This window comes from Typopeltis vanoorti, chromosome 17 (genome assembly GCF_054136105.1).
Source record: "Typopeltis vanoorti isolate ZY-2024b chromosome 17, IOZ_Tvanoo_1.0, whole genome shotgun sequence".
Classification (NCBI taxonomy): domain Eukaryota; kingdom Metazoa; phylum Arthropoda; class Arachnida; order Uropygi; family Thelyphonidae; genus Typopeltis; species Typopeltis vanoorti.
Genome location: NC_143565.1, coordinates 53206084 through 53224793, shown reverse-complemented (window position 1 = coordinate 53224793; position 18710 = coordinate 53206084). Strand labels below are relative to the sequence as shown.

The 18710-nt window shown below is 40.0% G+C and overlaps 1 protein-coding gene across 1 annotated transcript in view; it reads right to left on the bottom strand.

The window, feature by feature from the left end:
• Window positions 1-18710, bottom strand: part of LOC150097392 (equilibrative nucleoside transporter 3-like) — a 234354-nt gene that overhangs the window by 65988 nt on the left and 149656 nt on the right. The window contains exon 9 of the mRNA XM_090407415.1: window positions 3395-3428. Coding sequence (XP_090263541.1) covers window positions 3395-3428 — 34 coding nt within the window. The remainder of the gene's footprint in view (window positions 1-3394; window positions 3429-18710) is intronic.

Genomic DNA, 18710 nt, shown 5'->3' with positions numbered 1-18710 from the left:
TGCAAATTAAATAATAACGGTCTCAAGAAAGATCCCTGTAACTCTTTTATCTGTCATTAACGTTTGGAAATTGGTGGACAGCCATTTTTCACCTTAGCTATCACCAATAAGTTACCTCATGGCTATTTGATGATCTTGAAGACAGTGGGGAGAAAGTACAGCAGACAACTGCTGCAATTTCTCCCCACAATCAAGTTATTTTTGAATAGTGCAAATTCTATTTTTTTTTTATGTGACTCCCACCAATGAAAGGTTGTAAACCTATAGTACTATATGTTTACAACTCTACTTCCTGCACCAAAGATTGACTAATGATTTTCAGAAACCAGCTGAAAAAAGCATGTAAAAAAGTTCTTGTCAGCAACTAGAATCTAACCTATAACAGATTTTCTTCTGGCAGTCTAGCATTTTTGTACCAGAAATGCTGCTACAACACTACATAGCCACCTCTGGATTAAATTTTCCTTTCTCCTCTCCCCAGTCAGTTATATTTAGCTATTGATTTTACTGTTCTCCAAATTCTGAAAATTCTGACCTCTTCAATTTCTTATTTCTGAAGCTTGATTATCTACAGTTTAACCACCAAAACACTCAAGTCTCTTTTCTAGTTGGCTTTAACACCCACGACTACAACTGGCTTTGCTTTTCTAATTCCACCGACCAAGCTGAACGAGATGCAATACATGCTATAAGCTAATGCAAATCATCTACCAACCATAATACCATATCGATCAATCTCTCTCCTTTATAAATTCTCCTTGATCTTTAGAGATAACTTCTCTCCACAGTAACCCAGACCATAGTCTTGTGCATGTTTCCTCTACCATAGAACACCCTTCTCTCCATTCTCAACCTTTTATCTTTTTTCATTACAATGACAACAACTATGATGACCACTGAGACTTCCTGTCTTCCTTTCCATGGTCAGACTATACTGCTTCTGCTCTGCTAATGTAAACACCTGCACCAACTGAGTTACAGAAATTATCTTGTTGGAATGAAGGCCTTCATAACTACTTCATTCAAACTTTCCACTCACTATCTAAGTCATGATTTCAAAAATAGGTTTGCCAAGGCAGACCAACAAAATTCAACATACCAAAAAGTTTCTTGAGACAATAACTCCAGTCTATTCTCTGCCTATATTAATGCATACAACAGATACAAAACAACAATTTACTAATCCGAATCTGACCATTGAAAAGTCAAATGCAGAAAACGCCTCCTGCACAATGGCAATCTGGCCTTCTGTTCAAAAGTGGTGGGGCAGAAATAATAACCATATTACACCTTTTCTACACTTCCATACTCAGCTGGTGTCTACTCGAATACATAGAAGCAAATCCTCCCTATTCAGAGAATTCCAAAAAAGGGTGAGTCTGCCATGAAACTACTGACACTTTAAAATAATAGAGATCATCAACAGACAGCTTCTTCACTACCCATAGGTTTTAATTGATGAATCTGATTAAGCAAACTACATCATAAATTGAACAAAATATGAGGGTGGTCTGAAAAGTTCTCTGCCTAACAATGAAAAAACGAATTTATAATTTCAAAATTATTTTTATTTTTCAACATAATCTCCCTTAAGACTAATAAATTTATTCCAGCGATGCTCCAGTGTCATTATCCCTTCCCTGTAATGGGTCTCAGTAAGATCTGCAAAATACTCCTCTACAGTCTAGTCTGGTTAATCACCTCTTGATTCGAAGAAAAACGCTGACCAGCAAGGAAGAGTTTTAGTTTTGGAAAAAAAAAGATAGAAGTAAGAGAGAGCCAAATCTGGGAATAGGGTGGATGTTCCAACAATTCATAGTTCAGATCCCTTAATTTTCCCATTGCCAAAACAATTCTGTGGGCAGGTGCATTGTCCTGATGAAAGATGATTTTTTTCTTCTGCAAACCAGGTCTTTTCTCACAAATTTTTTCGTCTAGTCTGGTTAAGAGATTGGAATAATATTCCCCAGTTATTGTTTTAACCTTTTCAGGATAATTAATAAACAAAATGTCTTTAGCATACCAAAACACCAATGCCTTGACCTTTCCTTCTGATGGAACCGACTTTGTCCTCTTTGGTGCTGAACAACCAGCGTCTGTCCACTGTTTTGACTGCTGTTTGGATTCTGGCATGTAATGGTGAATCCAAGTCTCATCCATAGTAATAAATCAATGGACAAAATCAGTTTTATTCTTGTTAAAATGATCCAAGCAATGTTCAGAGATTTTCATGCAAGCACGTTTTTGATCTGCTGTAAGCAAGCTCAGCACCTATTTTGTGCAAAGCTTTTTCATATGCAATTCTTCATGCAAAATACATCCTACACATTCTTCTGAAATGCCTATAGTCTCAGCAATTTCACGCACTTTGACTTGCCGGTCATCCGATAGCATATCATTCACTTGATCAATGATTTCTGGTGTTTTACACTCTTTGGACGTCCTTCACATGGATCATCTTCAAAGCTGATATGGCGATGTTTAAACTTGGCAGTTCATTTCTTAATGGTCGAAAATGAAGGAGAAGAGTGTCCATAAACTTTTATGAACTTCGAATGAATTTCTTTTTGCGTTAAACCTTTTACAAAGAATTTTATAACCACACAATACTCAATTTTATCCATTTCAAGGGATATAGACAACATTTTTGCTTCAGACAGCTGTATAAAACAAACTACTTGACAGAATGACTTGCAATTTCACATGGATGCTTATGACAGATGTACCAACTTAGAAAAAAAAATTGTGCCGATAGTGTTGCCATCTATAGTTGAGGCCAAGAACTTTTCAGATCACCCTCGTATTTATAATAAATTTAGTTTAATCCTTTACCCAAGTGTGAGCAAACAAAGTTTGCGCCTGAAAATATCTTCAGGACTGGGTTAAGGTAGTACAACACCGGGCAACTCAGAGCAAAGGTGGACCAGGCTAACATCACTCCTATCTCAGTATCTCCCATAATGCAAAACACATCTCCTTGCAGATATGTATAATGTTATGCATTAAGGGAAGGGCCACTACCCAGACCGGTTTCGACCTTTATTGAGGTCTCGTCAGTGGGAGCCAGACCCAAGTGATGTTAGCTTGGTCCATCTTTGCTCTGAGTTGCCCAGTGTTGTACTACCTTACCCCAGTCCTGAAGATATTTTCAGGCGCAAACTTTGTTTGCTCACACTTGGGTAAAGGATTAAACTAAATTTATTATAGTCTAACCAAGCGAAAAATAAACTTTCTACACCCTCGTATTTATCTAAAACTTACAGAAATTTTAAACAGTTAAACAACTTCTAAAACTACAGTAGGTATTTTATGATCACTCTCGGTACACAAACTTAATGCTGAATGACCAGAGATTCATAATAAACATAACTTAACATCATGGAACAATTCTTACCTACTTGAGTGGACATGCGAGATTGGTAAAATTTCTGAAAAGAAAAAAAAAAGTTTATTAGCAATAATAAAATAACTTTGTTACTTTAGTTTTGATAATTGGAAGAAAAATTATTTTAACACCTCCTTAATTAACTGAGTACAGAATTTATGCATTTAAAAGTGAATACTACACTGGTTGAAAAAGAAATCAACAGACCCCCTACCCACATGGCATGGTACATTATGACATGTAATAAGGTACGTGTTTGTAGCTGGTAAAAATTAGAGAAATATGATACTCCCAAGAGAGTGCAACTATTTCCCAGTGAAATGGCTCTGAGAGGGGAAATGACAGAGTTTGAAAGAGGTGTTGTGATAGGATGTCATTCCAAGTCAACAATCAGTGATACCATACCGAGATGAAACGCAGGGAATCAACTGCAAGTGCTACTTACAGTAGACAACCCACCACATTCACTGGATGTGACTATAGGGTGCTACAAAGGATAATATGTAAAAATGACATTATTTGGCTGACATGTTGAATGCACAGTTCTGGTCATCGATTGGAACACGAATCTGCACAAAAATAATTTCAAACAGAGGAACCCAAAACGGGTTTCCATGGTAGCACTACAATATGCAAGTCCCACATTACCCAAACCAACATACAGCTTTCATATCCCACTGTACGTGTTCTTCGCACCACCATTTCAGTGGTGCAAAGAACATTTACAGTGGGACATGGAAGCTTGGAAACTGTGTTATGGAATGACAAATCACATTACACCCCTCTAGCAAGCAGATGAACAGATTGTGGTTGTGGCAGATGTTTGTTGAATGTCTCTTACCAGAGCACATAGCCCAACTATGAAATTCGGAGGTGGTGGTGGTAGTGTGATGATATGATCCTGTTTTTCCAGGTTTGGCCTTAGACCTCTGTTTTCAGTGCCATGAACACTGAACTCTTAGAGGTATCTGAACATTCTGGACAATGCAATGCTTCCTACATTGTGGTGCTTCTATGGAATTGACCATTGTCTCTTTCAGCACTGTGTCATAAGGCTGCTGCTTAACTACTTGGTTTGTGGACATCAATATCACCACACTTGACTGGCTTCACAGAGCCCTGATCTCAACCACTATTGAACTGGAGCATCAGGTGAGGTCAAGGAACATCTATCCCACAACAATCAAAGACCTCATCACATGCCGAGAAGAATGAACCAAAATTCCCATTGATCACTACTGTATGCTTGTAGAAAGTATGCCCCGTAGGATTTCTGCAGTCATCGCAGTGAAAGGAGGTCCTACATCTTATTAAAGTGGATGCCATGGTTGTTTGTTCCTCATACTATGGTGTCCATTGACTACTTTTCAAGCAGTGTATATTATTGAAAAAGAGAGCCTAAGAGGCTTCATTTCGGTGAAGTAAATTAATAGGAATAGGGGATCTCATAAATCCACCCTTTTTAGGAATGTATAGAAATGTAAAAGGCAATATCCTGGGGCAGAGCTTGAGTCTTTTAAATAGTACAAGTTCAAGGGAACTCCACTGTTGGGGATTGTATCCTCATAAGCTCTCTGTTCTATCTTTCAAACTTTCTGTACATGTGGCTATGAAATAAGGATGGATTTATAATATTTCTTATTTCTATTAATTTACTTTGCTGAAATGAAGCCTTTCAGGCTCTCTTTTTCAATAAGTAAAATTACACACTATTCAAAAAATCGTCGTCGTCGTCTGGTAGCATCCTCTAGCAAGAGGGTTGCAGCAGATGAGCAGCTCTTCTCTATTTCTCTCTGTCTGTCGCCTCTGTCATTCTTAAACCAGTCCATTCCACGATATCATTGAACCATTGAAATTGAGTTGGTCTTCCACGTCTTCTCTTCCCCTCAACTGTCCCTTGTAATATAGTTCTTGTCAGGTGTCCTGAAGAACCTCTCAGAAGATGTCCTGCAAATCTGGTCTTTCTTTGCATAATATTCTTGAGCAGTGTTCTTTCCATCCCAACTTTTCTTAAAACTTCTTGATTTGATATTCTCTCTATATAGTTAATCATTTCCATCTTTCTTTAACACCACATTTCCAATGCATTAATTCTTTCTATATCTCTCTTTCTGAATGTTCATGGCTCACTTCCATAACTTGCAATACTCCAAACTGTTGCTTTAACTATTCCAACTCTAACATCTATTTTAATATTCTTGTTTATTAAAATTCTCTTCATAACCATCTCTGGCACAGGACTGTTATGGTTTAAACAGAGAAATTTTTGTCCTCTTAAGGTTTCTGCATAGTCTCTGATGAGAACAGTTTTCAGAACAGCTGTCAGGCCAGTGAAACTTAAAAAGTACTAATAAAAGGCAATATAGCTTCCAGGCAGTGCTTGTGTCTCTTATATTGCATAAGCCCAAGACAACTCCAATGCCAAAAGCCAAATTTGCACAAACTCTTGGGGTCTAGGTTTAAAACTTTCTATGCATCTATAGATTTGACTGCAAAATTCTGACTTGACTGGATTGGATTTGACTGGATTTATCATATCCCCCATTTCTGTGAAATATTACATACCTTTTCTTTGTAATTAATATAAAGCATAGAAAATAATAAAAATGAAATTAAAAATCAAGATTTTTTACCTTTTTGCTTCATCATAAATAAATGAAATGTGCAAAAGTTTCAAAAAAGAAGGGCTGAAGACTCATACAAATATTATTGGCAAAAAAAAAAAAGAGTCTGAAAACAGGAACCAGACTTTAGCAAACTTGACAAAATGAGATCAAACATTAGCTGACTCAACTAGGGAAACATGTTTTAAAGGCTGTCTGCAAGAATAGAAGAATCAGAACTTTTGTGACAGACATAAGAAATTAAAAAGACAATTCTGGAAATGAAAAAATCATATCATAAATTCCTGGTAAGTAGGACAGCATATACCCTAGACCAGGGGTGTTCAACCCATCGATCACGGAGCCATTTTTGGTCGACCTCTTGTGTATTCTTCCTTACTTACAAATTTAATTAAAACTGAAAACATAATATTTTATTTATCATTATTTTGTATTATTTTTAATTCGCTTTAAGTGTATTGCTATTTTTATTTATTTTTCATTAAAATTGTCAAATCAGTTATTTTCTTATAAGTCCGGGTAAATGAATTCATTTGGATCAGTGGAAGTCAAACAGCGAGCCGAGTGAATACGATTATAAGCAAAGTGTAAAAACTCGATTGCAGCTTAAATATTAAATATTCCAAAACACATTACATTGATTTTTTACTTAGGTTAAGTCCCATGTGAATATTGTAAAAAAATAAACTTTGTTTGTCTCTGTATAGTCTTTATTATATGTTTTATTAGATGTATTATTTTTAAAATTCGCTTTAAGTGTATTGCTATTTTTATTTATTTTTCGTTAAAATTGTCAAATCAGTTATTTTCTTATAAGTCCGGGTAAATGAATTCATTTGGATCAGTGGAAGTCAAACAGTGAGCCGAGTGAATTCGATTATAAGCAAAGTGTAAAAACTCGATTGCAGCTTAAGTATTAAATATTCCAAAGCACATTACATCGATTTTTTACTTAGGTTAAGTCCCATGTGAATATTGTAAAAAAATAAACTTTGTCTCCGTATAGTCTTTATTAGATGTCTTTGTAAATAACTCTTTTGAAGCTAACTGTATATACTGCTTTAATAAGAATATGCTAGTGTTAAAAACAGAGGCAATGTTTTTGCGCTGAAGCTGTACATGGCGGCATTAGAAAGATTGTTATTGAAACTTGTATGTATGAAAAAGGCTTGCAGGCTCTAAGTGTAAACATCTCCAAAGTCAGTCATAAAGAGTTCAAACAACTTTCCGATGGCCAGCAACTTACAATCAAAAGAAAGCGGAGGAGAACCAAAGGCATGCCGAACTTGAAACTTAAGATGAAAGACTCATACAGATTCTTTGAGGATTGCCAAACTTCATGGGAGGTCTCAGAGGAAGCCTAATAAAAAGGGACTGAAGCAAGTAGAAGGGGTCCCGGTTCCAGAATTGCTGTCAGAGAGGAGGCTGTCTGGTCCAGAGTCGCCGTCAGAGAGATAGAGAGGCTGCCCGGATCCACGTTGCTTGAAAGAGGAGTTTCCCGCTTCCAGAAAGGAGCTTCTCGGTTCAAGACGTCGCTAGACAGAGACTACTTCTAGGCCACAGACAAGATTTCAAATTGCTGAAAGGAAGAGTTTCAATTGCCAGAGAAAGGTTTTCAGGCCAGAGAGGGATCCAGTTAACAGTTGGTGGCAGTTCTTGCTGTTGAAACGGCAAAAAAAGAAGGCAGTCATCCAGGCATTTTAAGCAAGCCCAAGCAGAGGAGAAAAGGCAAGGCAAATTTCCCAAAGCACCTTCGCTCATAAGTTTTTCTTTTCGCTGAGGGAGAGTAACCTTTTGCCGGAGCTGAATGAGCCCACAGCCTGCTACATTCCCGATGAGATGCAGCAGAGCCAAAATTTCTTGAAGAAGATCTGAAACAAAAGAATTGCCATAGAACTTTTAGTGAAAGACTTTTGACTGAATGTGAGATACAGAGCCTTTATAAGTTCAAAGCTTTTATACAATTCCTGTTATAGTTGATACAAGAAAGACTTTTAAGATATATATGTTTAATAGTGTTAAGAAATGTCCATAAGAGAATTTAACAAGAAGTATTTAATGTTGAAGAAAGAAGGTTCTAATTTTTGCTAAAGAGTTTTTATAGATGGATAGAAAAAGCAATCTCCCTAACATTAAAATTGGTATATCTCATAGTAATGTAATGTAAATAATTGTCATTTGACTTTCTTGTTAAAAGAGTGCGGCCTGTTTGTTTATTTACAACGGCACTGTTTCTAAAATAAATCGGATTTGTTGAGCTGGAATCTAAGTGAGTTGGCCAAAGTGTGAAATTAAGAAAAAGAATAAACCACGACTGTGTAAGTTTTAATGTAGGAATTTGTGTTAGAGAAAGAGAGAGAAATCTACGAGCCATATATTTCAGTTCTTTATTGCTAATCAAAGATATTAGTGGTGCAGCCTCATTTTAAATAAATTTTCTAATATCTTAGGCATAAGACTCGTAATGCAAAAGGTAGATATAGCATGTAATAAGATAAACAAGAGAGATTCTAGGAGAGAGAAAGCGCACACATCAAATTAGAATAACTTGGACCCACTAGAGGGCTATATGGTATGGCGTGTTTGTGGATAGCTCCTGAACAGATAAGTGATATTTTGAGTAAAAATTGATGAATTTGCACAGTATTTACATAGTATTGTTTACTTCTAGTATTTCAGCGAGTCTGGGTGATTTTTGAATTTGAAATAATAGTAAATTGATACATACACTGTGCACATGGCTCCCATAAAGAGGAATACAAAGATGGCATCCAGGTCACCATATTTGTCTAAAAATCTTAACTTAAAGGATTTGATTCAGTGTACCGTTTGCGAAATGTATGCATTGAGGAGAGCGGTTGGAATCTGGTTAAACAATAATAGTGGAGTGAATGTGTGCAAAAAGTGTAAAGAATGTGAGGATTTAAAGAGTGCTTCGGGTCGTGTGAGCGATATCGTTGATGAAAGTGAGAATCTAGATAACAGTGATATGCGAGGTATGAATGGTGATATTTGCGAGGTAGTACCTGATAGCTGTGAGAGTGGCATTGAAAGTGAGAATGAAGGTAAACATACAGAACAATTGAATGAATCATCGGAGAATAAAAATAATGACACTGATGCAATGAGTGAGATCGCTTAAATACGCAGAGCAATACATAGGGCAAATCGGCAGCTGGAGCGTTGGCAAAAATGTTTACCAAGCGTACCAACTAATAATCGGCAAAAGTATGATAGGAAAAATAAGGGTATGATAGTGAGCATAAACAAAATGAAAGAGTGTGTTGTATGGAGATTCCTTAGTTGAGAGTTTAACAAAATCGTACCAACCCAGTGCGAACTTTAAGAATGTAAGCAAGTCAATTAGAATACAAAGCAGCAGGTGAAAGAATTGATAGTGGTGGCAGGTACAAATGATTTGAAAGGAAACAAAAAGGCTATGAGTGAGGATGTGAAAGAATTGCTTGAGGTAGCAAAAGAGAAGAGTGAGAGAGTTAAGACGGTGAGTCTGTTGCCACGGTATGACAGTGAAGAGTATAGAAGGAGGGCCATAATTGCTAATGACTTTATGCTTGAATTATGTTTGATGAGTAGTGTGGAATTTGTGGATGTGTGGAATGAGTTCGATAGGCGAAAGGATTTATATAAAATGTATGGTTTACATTTGAATGGATTTGGTGTACAAGACTTGAAAAGGTGTTGTCGAATTTAGTGGAAGTGAATGTGCAGAATCAGGGAAACTAGAGTTATTAAGGGGGGGGGGAGTAGATATGCAGATTTTAGAGAGACAGTTGAGTATGTGAATGTGTGTAATATGCCCAAGTGAGTAGGAAAGACCACGAATCAGAATGGGGATAGTTAGTATAAGGCATCAAAATAGGGATGGGACAAATCGGTTTCTGCAATTCATGTATACAAATGCCAGAAGTATTAGGAACAAGAAGGAAGAATTTTTGGCCTTGGTTGGCACTTCCACACCACAGGTTGTTGGCATTAGTGAAACATGGCTGATAGAAGATGACACAGCTAGTGGGATTGAATGCGAGGGGTATGGTGTGTTCAGGAGTGACAAGGAGAATAAAACGGGGGGGGGGGGGTGTTATTGATGATAGCTGATGAGCTACAGCCAAGAAGAATAGAAGTGGAACTGCAGGATAGAGAAAAGAGCACATTTGAGGCTATTTGGGGTGAGATTGAAACTAGCAGAACAAAATATACAGTTGAGTGCTGCTATAGACCAGGTGATGGAATAGATGGTGGAGATAGTATGCATAAGCAAATAGAAGAAATGAGTGGAAGGAGGGTAATTATTATGGGAGATTTCAACTATGGTAACATTGATTGGAAGGAGGAGAGGACACATGGGAGGAAGGAATTGGATTTTATGCAGTTATTAATGGATAACAATCTGCGACAGCATGTAATGGCAAATACTAGAGGTCAGAGAGTGCTTGACCTGGTAATTGCATCTGAGAATTTGGCTGTAACGAATATGACCACGTTGCCACCAGTTGGTGAGGGTGATCATAGGGACTTGACTTGGGAGGTGGCTAAAGGTGTGGAATTTGCAATTAAGACAGGGTACATGTGGAATTATCGGGCTGGTAAGTATGATAAGCTTAGGAGATTGATTGGTTCAGTGCCATGGCATGTACAACTGCAAGGACCAGAAGTTGATAGTGCATGCGAGGCGGTTAAGAAGTGTTTGTATGAATCAATGGCTGACTGTATACCTAGAGTCCAAATAATAAATCAAGTAGGAGTTAAATGGATGAATAACACCATTAAGCTTGAGCTGCAAAAAAGGAAACAACTATGGAGGGAATTTAAGGAGAAAGGTGACCGGCAGGCACATGAACAGTATAAAGCCTAGGCCAGAAGGGTAAAGAGTGTGGTAAGAAAAGCAAAAAAGGATTACGAAAGAACATTGGCTATGCAGGCTAAAGAGAATCCTAAACAGTTTTTTTCGATATGTTGCAAGTAAAAGAAAAAATGTATATGGCAGAATGATTTTAAAGAATGCCGATGGTAGGTAGGTAACCGAATCAGTTGATATAGTTGAATTACTGAGCGAGCACTTTGCAAGAATATATCTTCCAGGTGGTGACATTGCAGAAATGAATGAACCAATAGATTATACTGGAATTGTGGTGAATGAAGTGGAGGTGAGTAGTCTATTGCAAAACCTCAATATCAATACATCTGTGGGATTGGATGGTATACCAGCTTGTGTTGTATGTGAAGCGGCTAAAGAATTGTCGGTACCCTTGACCATTTTGTTTAATTTGAGTCTCGGGTCTGGGTTAATCCTGAGGGGGTGGAAAGAGGGGAAACTAGTCCCACTGCATAAAGAAGATTCCAAGACTGCTGTTGTAAATTACCGACCAATTAGCATATCAGGAATCATTGTCAAGGTCTTGAAGAAATTAGTCAAGAGAAGAATACAGGATTGGATAGATGAAAATGGGATAATGTATGGGGGACAACATGGTTTTGTGAAGGGTAGATCAGTAACTTGCTCACGTTTTATAACACAGTGAGTGCTAAACTGGATAAGGGTAATGGGTTTACAGTGATTCTACAGGACCTTGCCAAGGCCTTTGACAGGATACCGCATAGAACTCTAATCAGTAAACTGGAGCAGATGGGGATGGATATAGGGTTGGTGAGATGGATAGTAGGGTGGTTGATGGAGAGATACCAGAGAGTGGTTTATTCAGGAGTGGAGTCCAAAAGATGGCTTGTGACTAGTGGTGTGTTGCAGGGTTCTGTTCTTGGACCACTGCTGTTCAATTTGTTCATTAACGATATAGGAAAGGATATGAGAGGAAGTGTTCACTTGTTTGCTGATGATGCAAAGTTGGGTAGAGCAATTGTGAGTGCACAGGATGTCAAAATTTTGCAGGATGAATTGGATAGTTTGGAGGACTGGGCTAAGGAAAATGGATGTCAATTTAATGTGGCAAAGTGTAAGGTTATGCATTTTGGAGTGAAAAGATTAGCAGCAGTATATCACATTGGTGGAACCGTACTCTAGGAGATTAATGAGGACAGGGATTTGGGAGTGTTGGTGGATAGGGAGTTGAAGTTTAGAGGGCACATTGCAAAAGTGGCTAAATCAGCTCATTTGGTTGCTGAAAAATACTTTAACAAGCAGAGACAAACAAGTTATTGTTCCACTATATCGAGCCTTGATAAGACCCCATCTAGACTAATGTGCCCAAATATGGGTGCCAGGGTTTCTTCTTGATGGGGAGGAGGTGGAGAGGATCCAGAGACGAGTGACCAAGATGATAGCAGGTCTGTGGAATGAACCTTATAAGAATAGGTTGAAGATTTGTGGGTTGCAAAAATTGGTTGATAGGCGGAAAAGGGGGTGATATGATCGAGACATTCTAATTACTGAAGGGTTTCTATAAGATTAATCCAGAAGATATTTTTGAGAATAGGACTGGTGGCGGGAGGACTGGGGGGGGGGGCCATACATGGAAGTTGGGCAAGAATGTGATTAGCAGGGGTGTTAGAGCTAGGTTTTTTACTTGGAGAGTGGTGAATGAGTGGAATAAGCTTCCAGAGTCTGTTGTGGGTGCTATGACCATGACCGTGAATGAGTTCAAGGCGAGCTATGATAGATACTGTGTGAATGTTGAAGAGTTGTTCTTGACATGATGTTAGGGCCTCCCCCGATGAGTCTGTCAACTCCTTGGAGTTGCCTGAAATAATAATAATAATAATAATAATAATAATAACAACAGAGAATAAAGTATATGGTAAAAGACATCACAAGTAATTAATAGAAATTACAAGTATACAAAGTTAAATAATAATAAAAGTTTACAATGTCGCAGTAATGACTGGATAGCAAAAGTAGATGTATAACAAAAGCACACCGTATGCGTTTTGTTTAATTTGAGGATAATCATGAGTGTATCAAAGAAATCAAAGACGTATCATTTTCACAAGGCACGGGAAACAGATTTTTTCTTTACAATGGTAAATGGAAAGTGTTGTTGTTTGATTTGTAATTCATCTGTAGTAATTTCAAAAAAAGGTAATATTGAGAGACATTTTCGATCGCTACATGCAAAATGTGATGCAGATTTTCCCAAAAATTCCGAAATACGTAAATCAAAAATTATAAATTTAAAGGCAGGACTTTCTGGACAACAAAATATGATTTCAAAAGTAATAAATAAACCAATATCAGTCACTATTGCATCTTTAAAAGTGTGTCATTTATTAGCAAAAGCAAAAAAGCCTTTTACTGATGGAGAGTTAATAAAAGAATCATTTATTGCAGCAGCAGAATCTTTATTTTCTGATTTTAAAAATAAAAATAAAATCGTTTTGAATATTAAAGATTTACAACTTTCCAGAACAATGGTTATGAGAAGAGTTGAAATTTTAAGTGCCGATCTGAATACTCAGTTAATGTCAGACATTCACCAGTGTGTTGTGTTTCCATTACAATTTGATGAATCAAACAACTTCACTGATATTGCTCAGTTAATGGTATTTATTTGCATGGTGTATTTCAAAATTATTCAAGTAAAGAACTTTTCAAAATTGTACCATTATTGGGAAGGACTAGGGGAGAAGACTTTTTTTGGCATTCGATGAATTTATGAAACAACACAAACTTCTGCTTTTTAAACTTGTGTCTATTACTACTGTTGTGTCGGAAATAACCAGCCCACTATCAGTCAGCCATTTATTTCAGACCCAACATGAGAAGAAATTGACATGATAAAAACATGCTTATACTCTCGAGAGCAGGGGTAAAGAAATAATAAATGAATTGTAATCGAAGAGGGTATATCAATTTTAATTAGTAAGATTGTTATAAAATAGTCCAAATTGTATTCTAAAAGCATACCCAGTATGGGAAAATTATGTTAAAGAAATAAGAATCATGTCATCCAATCAACGGAAGGTCAAATCACTACGTAAGAGTCCACAGTGATACAGCAGAAAAACCGTATAGCCATCCGGTAACCTCAACCGTAACAGTTTCGCTGAGAGAGGCGTGGAGAAAAGAATGTCACATCATCAATACCTGATGAATCAGCAATAGTTAAGTAGGTGACAAAAGTAATGAGAGAGGGCGCTCGCAGATGAAATATAAGGAGCTGTGCGCACTTTAAACGCTCTCTCGTGTTTCTGCATTTTTCTGTGCTCCAGTTCGAAGGCGCGAAATTTTTTCTTCTCCGTGTGCACGACAGTTTATTGCATTTATATTATAACTAATATTTGTTCCATTTACTAACCTTTTGTTTATTGTTACTAACCGTAACCTGCTGGTAGTGCATTTTAAATGCACTATGGGAATAGGGTTGCAAGATTCTTAATTCTTTTTTTTCTTTTCTTATGCAAAGATCAGAAACGAGCAGAGTGATTCCCCCCCCCCCCCTCAGGACCTGGACCTTAGGAGTGGAGATTCCAGGGTTAGAGGACCCCAGAGTGCTAACCAAAGTCCTTAAGGAGCTAGTAGGAGTTCAGAATATCTTTTCCTTTACCACCTATGGAGGAGGTAGATTTCTGTTTGTAGTAAAAAATGTGACGACGAGAGATAAACTCATGGAGGGCTTCCAAGTCCAAGGGAAGCAGGTGACCACTACCATGGTGGGGTCGCAAGAGCACCAAATTAAGATCAGCCACTTCCCCGTGGAATATCCCCGTGGAGACGACGTGCTCATGCAAGTTTTCAGCAAGTGGGGAAAAGTAAGTAACATCAAAAAGAGTGTCTCCCAGGAAGACCCCATCTGGTTCTCCAGTGAAGTCACCTTCACCATGGACATGCGACAGCCTGTGCCAAACCTTGTTACCATCGGCACGTTGCGTGTAATGGTGAACTATCCCGGAGTGCAAAGACAGTGTCTGTCATGTGGCTTGGTGGAACATCTGGGTAGTGACTGCCCCCGAGCCAAGTGTTTTAACTGTGTTGGCTTCAGGCACATCTCCAACCAGTGCCCGCACCCCTACCAAAAGTGCTCCAGCACAGAGCACAAAATAATATCGTGCTCTCTGCGCACATTTGCAGAGAGGGCAGGGGCGCCGATCGAGCCATTGAATCCGCAGCCTGCAAAAGATGCCGATGAATTTCCAGTACTCCCCAACACCAGCGGGGAGAAGAAATTTTCCCAAACCATTCTGGGAAAAATTAAGAAGTGTCCAACTGCAACAACACCAGCAGAAGAGACTGTTTCCCCCCCCAGCAACAACATCTGCTGAGGAATCAGTCCCCCCCCCCCCTCGGCCACTTCCACCGTTCCACCACCACCACGGAACAAGAACATATAGCCGAGGGTAATACAGAGGAAGCTATGGATAGCAAACCAGCTATTCTCCCCCTCAACAACATCTGAGGAAGCTTCTTCTGTGGACGCTGCACTGACCTCCCCTGCAGAAGAGTTGAACACCAGAGAGGGGGAAGAACATCCTCCACCCCCAAAGACCTCCCTAAGAAAAGAAAAGAGGTGGCTTCCCCAAAGCTGGAGAAAAAACATCAACGAAGTCACCCCAAGGGAGGTCTGGACTCAACAACATCAGAGTCCGAGATGGAAGTGGAAACCTCCTCTCACCACAGACACAGTGTCAACTCGAAAATACAAAAACTCACCAGCTCCCAGTTCAACTTGTATGACTATGAAGTGAAAGACAATAAGATCGTCAGCTTCAAAATCATAAACACACAGCACGAGTTCGAGGTTCTCTCGAGCTCATGTACAAGGTTGGAAGCCAGTCTGCAGGATGCAGTATATTCTACCTCCCCCTATAGATCGAAGATCTCACTAAGTACGTAAGGAAATTACGTATTGAAGACTTAGGCCAGATCTAACTACACCATAATGCTGCCACCCCCCTTTCTGTGTTGCCTCCCTCAACACCAGAGGGCTCCGCTCACCATCTAAGCAAGAAGAGGTGTGGAAGCTCATGCTAGCATTTAACATCCGGCTTTTGTTCCTGCAGGAAACCCACTTTTTCCATTATAGGGACATGCAGGAACTAAGCCATAAGTACCCCGTAACATCATTTTGGAGCTTCGGCAACAGAAACAGCGCCAGGGTCGGGGTACTTATGCTAGCCCCCCCTCCTTGGAGCCTTCCATAACATCCAGAGGGACACAGAAGGGAGAGTCCTTGCCATCGACTGGAAGTACCGGGACTGTACCACCAGGTACATTAACATCTACGCCCCGGCAGACCGACCATCTAGGCCAAGATTCTTCCAGTCGTTACACAACTACCTATATGGCGCCCATCATGTCATCCTGATGGGAGACTTTAACTGTGTGGCGAACCCGGCCTATGATAAAGTAGGGGGTAATCCAAACACAGGGATTTGGAAATTCACCTGAGGAATCTCCAGTTGACAGATATCTGGAGGGCTCACAACCCCTACCATCGGGATTACACTTGGACAGGCCAAGGTATCGGCACACGGCTCGGCCGCTTCTACTTGTCACCATCCCTTGTCTCCAGGGCCGAAGCAATAAGGCACGTTCTAATTTATTCTACCATCTCGGACCACAAATTAGTTGTGCTCAGGTATCATCCCTTAGAAAGCTGTAGATGTTGGTCCGGGCCCCTGGAAGTTACCACCAGACTTCCCGTCCCTGTTCTCGGCCAAGCTTAATCAACTGTGCTCCACCTGGAGCACCGCTGGCTGGGACTGGGATGCCTGGGCACGACTGAAAATTAACATCAAAAACAGCATGAAAACATGGGGCCAGGAACATGCCTTCCTCAGAAGAGCTCAGCTCCAGGATCTTTACAAGGAGAGGAGCTGGTTCATGGCCAGCCAACACCAAGGCTTTCCATGTCACAACGCCATCCGTGACATTAATCTCGACATTGAATTGGAGAAACAAAAGCAGGTGGAAGAAAAGAACATTAAGATCCATCTCCACCTCCACTCGGAAGACAGGCAATCGGCCGTGTTTTACAACAGGCGATACGTCAACTTCCGGCAGGAGCAAACCATTACTACCATCAATGAAGGTGGGTGTGACCACACCACAACACCTAACATCATGAACGTCTTCTGGGGGTACTACAGTCAACTCTATCAAGACAACAGTGCCCCCCCCCCAGGATTACTCCTGCTGGAATGTTGACCCCTTCCCTGCACACATCCAGGCAGGGTTGGATGCACCTTTTACAGTGGTCGAAATAACATCAGCCTTTGAGCAATGCCATACAAAGAAAGTGCCTGGGCCAGATGGATTAAGCACGGAACTCTACCAAGAGGCCTGGGACCACATCCTCCCCATTCTCATGGCAATCTACAACATTCTCCTTACCACCACCACCGGAAACATGCCATGGGAATTTCTGGAATGCCATACCATCTTCATCCCGAAGACCAACAGGTTCCCTTTCCAACATCAAGAACTGGTGCCCCCTCAGTCTGTCGAACATGAACTATAAGATCCTCGCCCATGTTCTCAACAACAGACTGAAAATCGGGATGAGGTACGTTATCAAAAGAACACAAGTGTATGGTGTTCCTGGTCGATCGATGGAGTTCAATCTCATCCTCATCAGAGAAGTCCTACATCTGGTTAACATTAAGAACTACTTTATGGCATTGTTGACTACTGATCTCAACTGAGTGTTCAACAGCATCCGGCATTCCTTTCTCTTCAACATCTTGGAGAAAGTCAGGGTCAGCAGTGGACTCCTCAATATCATCAGAGGAGACTACAATAACAGCTCCACTCGCCTCCTCATTAACAGACACCTATCTGACCCGATTACCATCCAGAAAGGGGTCAAACAAGGGTGTCCCTTTAATCCGCTGCTCTTTTCACTAGCCCTTGAACCGTTCCTGCGGGCTGTCAACAACTCTCATGCAGTTAGAGGAATTCCACTTCCTCTCACCACAGATGATTCCAAGGTAATTGCCTACGTGGATGACGTGGTGGGCACTCTTAGGGACAATGACTCCATACTAAACTTCTTTAACATCTTAGAGAAGTTTAAAGTGTCGGGGCTAACATCCAACCCCGACAAAACCAAGATCAAGATGTATGGAGTCTGGGACTTAAACAACATCCCTGCAGGTCTCGTCCCTACTGCCCACCCCTCACCATCTTGGGGGGTCCCATTTGAAGAACAGCCCCATGCTCAACATAGAACATCTCGACAACAACACCGTTGAGAAACTCAAGGACTGGAAAAATGGACAGCTGTCACTCTCCTCCAGGGCCTCTGTCATCAAAACCATCATATGCCCTGCGCTTCAGCAAGTTCTGAACATTATCAACATCAGCAAGGATCAGGAAATCTGGCTTTACAGGAAGCCCCAGAACATTAAGATCCTTCAACTTCCAGAGAAGCTGGGGGTGGGTGGCTTCGGCCTCCCCTCCCTTAACATCAGATACCTAAGCAATACTGCTTTTCATCTAACAGGGTACTGCAGACCACACATCCCTGCAGCTATCCTGTGCGGTATTTCTTAGGTTTCAAGCTTCTCCTTTTTTGGGATTCCAGTCCACTAAGGCCCCAAGGCGGACATTGTTCCAGAAGATTACAACAGACTGTGCTAGCTTATGCAACAACTCCGCTCATCGGGTGTGAACATCACCAGGATCCGGAACAGCTACACATGGTACGAACATTTCTTCAACATCCTTTGTACCGATGTTCCAGATCTGGGGATCAACAACAACGAGATCCTCTTCGGCCACCTCTCCAAAC